This window comes from Anarrhichthys ocellatus, unplaced genomic scaffold (genome assembly GCF_004355925.1).
Source record: "Anarrhichthys ocellatus isolate YVR2014 unplaced genomic scaffold, GSC_Weel_1.0 scaffold18, whole genome shotgun sequence".
Classification (NCBI taxonomy): Eukaryota; Metazoa; Chordata; class Actinopteri; order Perciformes; family Anarhichadidae; genus Anarrhichthys; species Anarrhichthys ocellatus.
In genome coordinates, this window is record NW_022280048.1 from 4,886,801 (window position 1) to 4,896,800 (window position 10,000).

A 10,000-nucleotide genomic window follows, 5' to 3' on the forward strand; every position below is an offset into this window, starting at 1 on the left:
TGTACTGTTGTGATGTTGTACTGTTGTACTGTTGTGATGTTGTACTGGACTTTAACAGTTGATTTCACTTGCATTTGCCAAAGAAATACATAAAGAGTTGTTTTGTTTAAGCAAAACCTGAACAGAAAGTAAAGCCTCTCTTTTTTTAAGTTCTGAAATATTTTTATTACAAAGAAAAATTCACAGAACAGCAAACATTGTTTCAGAGGTTAATTCAGGTAAAGCAAACACGATGAGGTAATATCTCAAAATATATCTTTGAAAAACTGGGCAGTTAGGAATAACATGTGATACCAAGTACAGTTAGTTTATTTACAGTCAAACATCACAATGGGGGAAAAAAACAATAATTCTATTCTACCAAAACAGTTTCACCAGTGCTGAGACTTTACACTCAATGGGTCAACAAATAGGGGAAGAAGTCCCGTGCAGTCATTCCCACAGTCCAGCACACTATGAGGTCCAATACAGAACATGTCTCTCAAACATGGCAATGCAATCACAGTCCTCTTCTTAATGTCAGGACTTGGGAAACCAAATTTGGGAAATACTTAAAGATTAACCCATTAGCTAAATCCAACCCATTATTCAACACTAACACGCACATGAACACCCACTAGAACAGGGAGTGTAGCTTGATGAAATTGGCAGTGTAAATGGAGAAGTAGACATTTTGTCCTTGGAACATGACAGGAATGGTGCCAGCGCTTAAAAGGAGAAGGTGGATCGACGCAAACACAGCAACACTATTAGCTTACTTGAGGAGCAAATTATTTTAGAACCACGTTTTACACATAATGTGAACGATGTGTCGGCTCAGCACAGATAACCAAAAGGCGAAGTTTAATTTGTACAGCTCCCTCCTCAACCACTCAATTTTGAAATCACGTAAGACGAGGATGCCGGGAATTAATCCCTTCGCTGCGTGTCACAACCTTTTAATACAGCAATCCAAGTGATTTACCTCTTCTGGATAATTGGCAACAAATGTCTAGGGCAATACTGAACACAAGTTGCTTTTAATTCTCCTTTTCTCTCTGCCGTTACCTCCGAGGATTAGAAGACATCATCTATTTTTTATCCTCCGGAACATTTTCTCAAGTTAATGAGATCACACTGCATCAGGTACAGGAGAACGACGTCACCTCTGAGATGAGGAAACAGAATAAAATAAACTCCTCCCAGGATCCACAGTTTATCAGCAGAAAAAGACGATAACCTGATAATTGTATGAAACACTTGTCTTGGTTATGTTAAAAGGCACAAGTTGGTCAGATCACATTTAAAATCTAGATCAATTGTTCTACCATTAACAAAGCCCATGTCACACCAACATCTCCCTGCCTTTTGCAACCTTTTTTTTTTTTTTTTCTTCCTGAATCAGAGTGTTTAGTATTGTGTGTTGTAGACAGAAAACAATTGTTTCATGATGAACAAGCGGGTTACACTACACAAACAGTTCTGGGGAAAAGGTGAACAAAAGGATGCAGTATCCCAACATTTTTTTTGTTAACACTGCTCTGAAACCACCACTAATTAGTACGATTCACGTCCTCGTCATGAGAAGAGATTTCTATTGGTCCTCTCAGCAGGTCTGATGTGTCTATTGTCCTCTTCTTACTAAATGCACTATCCTTGAAAGCTGAAGCGTCTTCTTGTCTCCCGCTGGTTCAATGCCTGGTCACAAGACTGGACGGCAGAAAAAAAAGTCTGAGGAGCAAAAAGCTTTCAAAGCATCAGATTTCTCTTTTCAAAATGGCATTTTGAAACCTCAAACATCAGCTCTGTTTAATCCAGACAGCACAGTCCAAAGCACAACACCCCATCAGTAGAGACAGCTCCTCCAGAGCCGACCTCTTCGTATTCTCAGTCTCCTCTTATTGAAACGTTTAATTGGACGAGTCATACTGCCACATCATCTCATGCTTCCACTCTCTTTACGCAGCCAACCTCGAGTCTCTTTTGGAATGTTACACATGTTGACTTGTTTCCCACAAAAGAAAGGAAGGAAAAAAAAAAAACACTTGTTAATATATTTGTAGTCATTTAAAATGAGCTCCTCGCATCTTCCGACTGCATCTTCTCCATAACTGACTTGAAGTCAAACTGGTGATAGAAATCATAACCACGGAGTAAAATCTTAACATAAAACATTCCATCTAAATGAACTGAATCTGGAATAGCCACATAACAGATGCAGGAAGACAGTGTTTGTTGTTGAGCGTCAGCCTCGGGCCGAGTCCCAAACAGCATCACCTTTAAAAAACGGGATGCAGGTGTCTCTCCGTGACATCAAGCCCAGGTCGGTCAGGAGGGGGGGGGGGGAACAAGACGTCTTATCAATGCACTATAACAGCGTGGGCAGAGGGGTGGGGGACAGCTGCTCCTTCGGTGCATATTTGGCAAAAAAGGGCAAGAAGACGGTGAGCATGACTCCGACGATAGCCAGCATGTAGCCCCATCCGATCTGGCACTCGCCGGCGTAGTAGATGTCAGAGTCCCCGCAGAAGGACCGCACCAGTGAGGAGTTGAGGCCGAAGGGGTAGACCAGCAGTCCAGCAGCCATGATGAACACTGCAGAGAAGACACAGCCGGGGTCAGACACATAAACTATGACTCATGTATGGTGTTAGAGGAAAGATTTAGCGCAGAAACACAAGCAGGAAAAGAGGATTTTGACACATGTAAAATGGTTATTCATTCATATAATCTTGCCGTTTCATTGAGAATACAAAATACCCCAATAAAACACACACGTTCTCGGATCTGGACCGGTGTGCCAGCTGAAAGCCACTTGGTGGCAGTAGAGGTTTTGTAGAAAAAAGCTTACACTATGGCACGTAAATTAGATACTTCATCAGTGACACTTGACACTTGATTTGTAGCCTGGTGTTACATTAAAATAAATAAATCATGACCTAGATAGTTTTAAGAGTCCAACAGTGGCCTAAACAGGGCTTTTAACGTATTGAACAACAAAAGCGCTGACGACCTGTAATTTGACTGAAACTTCTCCTTAAATCCATTTGCACTCCTCGTTTCAAAACTAAGGAGCTGCTTAAAACAAAGCTCCCCCAGCACTTCTGCTGCATTCAGCTTTTCTCAGACTCCATCCTCAGCATCCACGGAGCCAGAGAGCAGCTCACTTTTACAAATTGAGTCCAGTCTCCCGGCCCCGTGCTGCCAAAGCAGCTATTGACCGCGCTGTTGGCTATCATTGCTGCTCTTAGTCATTCTGAGTGCCGGCTGCATTTCCATTACAATGCCAGGTGTCACAGTTGTTTTTAGCCTCGGAGCGCTGGGGTCACCGGAAAAAAAGCTTGAACTTGTGAAAGTGAGCAGCTCTCCAGAAAACACAACAAACACATCTTTTATTACACTCTCTTGATTTCAGGAGATGTCTCATGTGAGAGCTGCTCTGCAACGGCTGTGTGAGTGTCAGAGCGATGGTTTGTGTGGGCAGTGAAGGGTTGTGCTAGTAGCACAGGGGCGAGGAGGCCGGGGAGCTTTCACTGATGTTCTCGTGGCACACTGGGGGCTTTGGGATTGACTGTTAGGAGGAGAAAAAGGGGGATGAGAGGGAGGAAACACAGAGTGGGTGGAGGAGAGGTGTCTCTTGAGTGTTGTTTGTGAGGCCTGGCGTCTCTCTGTGGAGTTCATTGAGGATCTGCCTCTCCGCCCAACCAGTTGAGAGTGGCCCCCACGTTTTATCTGCCGGGGCCCCAGCGACTCAAAGCTCACCGCCTAATGACGCTTTAATGACCTTCTTTATCAAACTATCGTCGGCTTTGGGTGGAAGTAACACAAAGGCGCTGTGGTTCCCTCGCAAACAAAGGGCCCCTTCCCTGCTACTCTGAAATGACGGCAACGAAAAGCAAAACCCCGGACACGAAACAAGCGATGAGCAACATGGCATAACCCCTAAATAATCAATACGGGAATGAAAATGCCGACAGCGGTTTCTAACAAGTGTCAGGTATACAAGATGAGGACTGGATTTTATCAGTCAGACCAGGAGTGAGCAGGGGCGAGCGTCTGGATCAGATAAACTGCAGCTCGGGCTGACTGGATCTCTGCAAGCCTTTAATGAGAGGAGAGCTGCCGAAAACACCGTAAAAATCAACCTCATATCAGAGGCGGACACAAAATGGATCAATTTCATCCTTCAGATCTGAGAGGGATGAAAGCGAACCAAAGTGCATTTACACGTCTTAAAGGGGAACTCCAGCGATAACACGTGTACATCAAAGTCTGTTTGCAGGTCTCGGGGTGTGCTGCTGTCGTGTAAAGCCTTTTGTGGCTCCAGAGGGAGCCGCGTGAAGTCTTAGAAAGGGCCTTAAGTGAACTGTTACCAGACATTTGTAGCTCAAGGCTGCATTAGCTGCATGCTACTATTATAACACACCCGAATCTACGCCCCAAATGTTGGCAGTCGAAGTTTTGACAAGGAACCAGAATAAAAAAAAGATACTGTTTCTTTTCTTTTACTGTCCTTTTTGTGGCAATGCCAAAGTACTTTGAATGTATGTACTGTATTACTGGAGAGGATGCAGAACAATGAGGTCTATGTTTTGTGACAAACCCTTAATTAAGGGAGAGAAAGCATGAAACAGAATTCCCAGGGTGGATAAAGCTCATCTCAACCGGGGTCTTACATGGAGCGGTAATCTAATCCTCTGAGGAACGGGCAGCGTGATGAAAGAGGCTGACATGACACCAAAATGACATGCAGGAAGACGAAAAGTGTTCATTACTTGTGCAGCCAGGAGAGCGGCGTACGTGCGGACTCTCCCACTGAACAAGGCAAACTGAATTGACAGCACTGATAAGATAAGAAATCGGTGACAACAATGCTGTATTGTTGTTATGAAAAGCAACTGAATCAATTAGTAAAAAGAAGTTAGAGCAAGGGGAGCCACTTTTATTATTTTTCATCGCAGAAGTCTTCTGTCTATTTAAATAAATAAAAAAATATATATGTAAAAATAATAAATATAAATAAATAATATATATCTAAAAAATGTCATACTGCAAAGATGGCTTTTGTTTTGATATTTAAAAAAAATAAATAAAGTACAGTCCCCTACACAGGTTTTAAAGAGCATGGCCACACTGGCCACCAGGCAGTAAAAAGCTACAAGTGCTCCCATCAATTACCCCCTAATAGAGCCAAGCAGCTGACAGTTTACTAACCTCCCAACCCCCAATTAACGCTCCGCATTTGTAAGAGCTCAAGACGGGGGAGGAACGTCCGGACCCCTCTCCACAGAGAGGAATAAAGTGTCAGCCCCGATCAGAGGAGCGCCGCTGAGTACACCGGGCTATTATAATGTCCCAGAGATGAGGACAGTGAATAATGGAGGGACATCCAGTTAGCTGCATGCCACTAATGTGTCCCACTTTCACTGCAAACTTGACGCACAGTGCACAGTACGAGTAGAAATTCAATTTGCTTTTCATTAGTCTTGTTTCAACCTAAAGAGGAATCTGAGCTTGTGTTTCTAAGCAGAAGTGACCAATAGCGTAACTAAAGTTCATTGAATTACTTTTTCCCTTCACAGTGTTGCTATTCGACAAACTTGCAGTCTGTTAATCTTGATGATTTGCTGTATTTTCTCAATACTGACAACTTGTTTGAATGCAGACTTTCGGCTGCTTTGAAGCGCACACAGGCCTCAGACTGAGGCAGCAACACATCGATCTGGGACGGCTAAACAGCCAGAAGCAACCAAGGGCACACGATTTCATTGCTCGTCATCGGCTGCAAGGCTGCGGAGGCCTTTGTCTGGCAAGTACCTTAATGCGCTCGCTTTCTCTGTTTTTGTGTCAAGGGTTTTGTTGTGTGCGTGCGCGGCGAGGTTCGGGAGAGGAGAGTCGCAAAACATTGTACCGGCGTACAAAGACTCTGCATCTTTGTGCCACTACATGAGCTAAATTTGCCTCGATTCTCTTTCTCAGCGGTGGAGCGAGAAACAGGAAAGCTGCTCCCAGAGAAGGCGAGACGGGTTCAATGGGAGAAAGAGATTGAATGGGTCTGCGGGGGGGGAAGGTGTGCGATAACCTGGCGTCCAAGCGTGACAACGAATCACTTTCATCACGGACGCCTTTGCACACAACTCGCTGGATTAGATTATTACACACACCTAGAGACACACCAATCATAGCACGGCTCGTGTGTCGCATCGCAACGTGTTCGGTTGTAGAGTCGTCTGGAATCCATACTCTCCAGTCAGAAGATGGCAGAAATCCAATATGCTGTAGTCCCAGGTATTCATACACCTTGTATCTAATATTGAATTTCATTCACCCCAAGATATTACTGGTTCAATCCTGTGAGCTTCAAAGGCCCTTTCATTACAATTTCAAGACCTCTGCTTTGGATCAAACTCTATTGCCGCCGTGTGCTGAGTGTCATCACTCGACGGGAAGAAGGGTTGAGTTCATCTCAAGAGGACATGTCTTCTCTAGATGCAGTGCTCTTTAATTCCTATTATATGAAGTCCTCTTTCTGTTTGCTCCCTCTGGCAAACACTCAACCGACTATTCTTTGTGTTGTCGTAGGTATAACAAATGATCACGAGATAAACACACGCAAAGAATATGGGAACTAAAATGGGAAACGTTTTGTCAGTATTTAAGAGATGTGCAAAATATCTGACAGAACAAACAATCAATCAAGCACATTTGCAACTGGTCCAGAATAAAGCAGCATGTGTCTTTCTTATAGGATGAGAACAAATGTTACTAAAATGCATGATGGCCTCGAAGGTCTTTTGATTGAAGTGAAAAATCGATCACTGTATTTGTTGGTGGTTTTTATTAGCAATGTCAGAACAACATTAACAAATATCCTTAAGATAGACGTCATTGGTTTGAGGACTGCTGTTTTTACGCCTCGAGTTTGCCTTTTTATCCACGCCCTAAAGCAAAACCTGCTTTATCATCTATTTTACTCTAAACGGGACCATGAATACATAAATGAACATCATGCTGCTTGAAGACTTGAGACTAATTATTGAGACCATGAATTCATGTTTACCGCGGTAATAAATCAAATTAAAGCTGCCAGCAGCATTGATCGGACCCTCGCACCCTTGCGCATGAGGGTGCTGGCTGTAGATGTTTCCTGCACGCTTTGAGACAATTCATAGAAATAGTTTTATTGTTGGCGCCTGCTGCAGTGAATCATTCTCTTAATTCTGGTCCAGTAATTAATCACATTTGCTTTTATAATTTCAAAAATGAACACAAAGCTTCCTCAGTTCATTAGATCTGTCTCTCCACAGCTAATCAATAAGTCTGCTGGACCCACCAGCCCAATATTTTGTGTGCTCATTCATGACTGTATGCTCAAGGACCTCTCATGGTTATGGGGATTCACTGCTGACTCCTCACTCCTCTTAGGCCGCGTTGCACCAGCAAGGATTCATTTCATCTGGGATTAGTTTTAATTAGTTTAGAAAAACTAGGTTTAAAATGAGTAAATCCGGATTTAGAATTTAGCAGAGCTCGGTCGCACAAATACAAACTAACCTCTGTTCAGTAAAGCCAAGTTTAAACCAAATTGAAATAGAGTTTTATTAATTTGGAGATGCCTGCTTACCCAAAGTAAAATAATGAATAAACCTCCAATTTCTCCGTCTTTGAGAAAAAACTTGAATAAGTGGAGCAATATGGCCAAAAATAGTAGATAAACACGTACAACGGCACCGTCACAGTAAAGTAAAAAGAGACTTCCTGTTCAGCTCCAGAACGGTTCCCTTTCTGAACCGCTATCTTGGGAGAAATTCAGCAGCAGCAGCATCATAAAACTCAACTGATTGAGTCTATTCCTTCAATTGTTCTTGGGAACTTGATTTCAACGGGTTTCAAAGTGAATCCTTGTTGGCGCAACCGAGTCTTAAACCTGGCAATCTTTAAGATTTAAGTCCTGGTTGATTCGGGATTTCTGTTTGAGTGAAAACAAATGATTTGTGCTCAAGAGTTTATCAGTCTGGAGGCTGCATTTAAAATTCATTACTAACATGTTATTTTTCAGAACTGTATGCATCGTTATATTTTCTGTGTGTATATAAAGTAGAAAAACAGAACTTTTTCTGGAAATGTTGCCACAGACACCCAGTTATTATATAATTGCAGTCCTTTCATCAGTGGGCCACAGGCTCAGTCACCATCGGTACCTCCTTCAGTAATAGATATTGACTCAACAGACATTGAGTTGACCCACAAACCAACCACAGTGCTGAAATGAAAAATGGATTAGTTGATTGACAGAAGATTAATCAGCAACAACTGTGATTATCCTTTTTTAAGCAAAAACTTCAAAAAATGGTCTAGTTCTCCCAGTTCTGTCAGTGATGGTAAACTCAATATCTGACTGTTCTGATAAAAAAAAAGTTAAATAATTTGGAAAACATGATTGGGCTTCAAGGAATAATCAGGGACGGGCGTTTTTTACTATTTTCTGATATTTTATACTCTGAACAATCAATCGCCAGATGTGCTGATAGTGGAAATAATTGTTAGTTGCAGCCTTAATATTACCTGGCCCTTAAGGTATCTGTGTGTTGATTAGGCTACATGACACATCCTTTCATTTTTTTATATTTTGAAATGTCAAATGTGGTCGGTTTAACCGGCCAAGTGATCAACAACAGCTTAGCAAAAGCTATATCTGGCAAACGGCTTGGCTGAAAACAAGCCTCACACAGTGTTTTACAGGCCACATTTTGACTTTTGTCAGAAAAGTTTGGTCTCAATTTGAACCATCCAGATGAATAAATCCCCGCTTCTGTTATCTCGGACGCCATCTTGACTGTTCTTTGTTTGGGAGATGAGAGGGAGATACACCTGGAGGAGGTCTGCTCTCCACTGACTTCACTCCTCTAGTTGTTTGTGGCTTTCATCAGCTCAGCTCCTATTTCTGCTGTGAGGAGCGAGGAGGGATCCCAGAGGAGACACGAGAGCAAGACACTCCCAAGTCTTATATTTTAGTAGTTTTCTGATTCACCATCTAGTTAAACATATTTGTTAATTATAGTTCTGAACAACAAAATGACCATAAACAACTTTATTTTTTTTGTTTGAAAGATTTGTCTTTTCATGATCTTTTATTTCTACTGTTAAATTGTATTATTAATATGATTAAAGTCGGAGAGAGCAGGTTTGTCCGTCAACAAGAAACACTTTTTACATCATTTATCATCATTTCCATTCAGTCATATCCGGCTGATAATTCCTGAGCGTCGTGTTTCATATGAGTTTTTCCCCAAAAAATGTTGACCGAATAAACAATAGTCAGCGTTCAAAAGAAACCATAATCATATTCTGGGTTATTAAATAATGAATTCACGATCTGAATGTCAATAAATACAGATGCAAATAATGAATAAATAATATAAACGTATTATTCCAGTAGAAAAAGGACACAGTACACCTTATAAATACATAATGCAGGTAGTTATTCATGTTCAGGTGTTTGTGAGACAGGTACAGAGAGGAAACGCTGCTGCTCATTACGCAAGCGCATTGTGATGAGGAGTGCGAATGTGTATTTCCGTATTGTCACCGTGCAAACTGCGTGGACCGCAGGAAAATTAGCATGCTGCAATGCAAAAGCTAATGGGGAATTTAATAAACAAACAAACAAACTTACATGAAATATCCTAAGTGCACTGATTATTGCCGCCCCCGGGCCAGACGGGGAGACGACTACCACGTAGTAAAAGCTGGTTTACAGTGACCTTGCACCGAAGCAGAGGGACTCACCGACTAAACGAGATTCACAGCTGAGCCGTGGCTTAGTTCACCAACAGTCGACTAACTAACTGTCTGTGTGTGCTCCTCTGTAGAGGACGGACCCTTTAAAGTGTTTTATAATGAGAAGTCAGCAAGAGGAAGACACTTACATTGAAAAATAAGACAGGACAGGTTATACAATGTACGCTCGAGCCTCGCAGCCAGCGAAGAATATATTAGAAGAGACTAATGCGCTGCTAAT

The 10,000-nt window shown here is 42.1% G+C and overlaps 1 protein-coding gene across 1 annotated transcript in view; it reads right to left on the reverse strand.

Moving 5' to 3' along the window:
* Nucleotides 1-45: 45 nt before the first annotated feature.
* lhfpl7 (LHFPL tetraspan subfamily member 7) overlaps nucleotides 46-10,000 on the reverse strand; it is a 90,482-nt gene continuing 80,527 nt past the window's right edge. Inside the window, exon 3 of the mRNA XM_031857587.1 lies at nucleotides 46-2,574. Within this exon, the coding sequence (XP_031713447.1) occupies nucleotides 2,348-2,574 (227 nt within the window). The 3' untranslated portion in view covers nucleotides 46-2,347. The remainder of the gene's footprint in view (nucleotides 2,575-10,000) is intronic.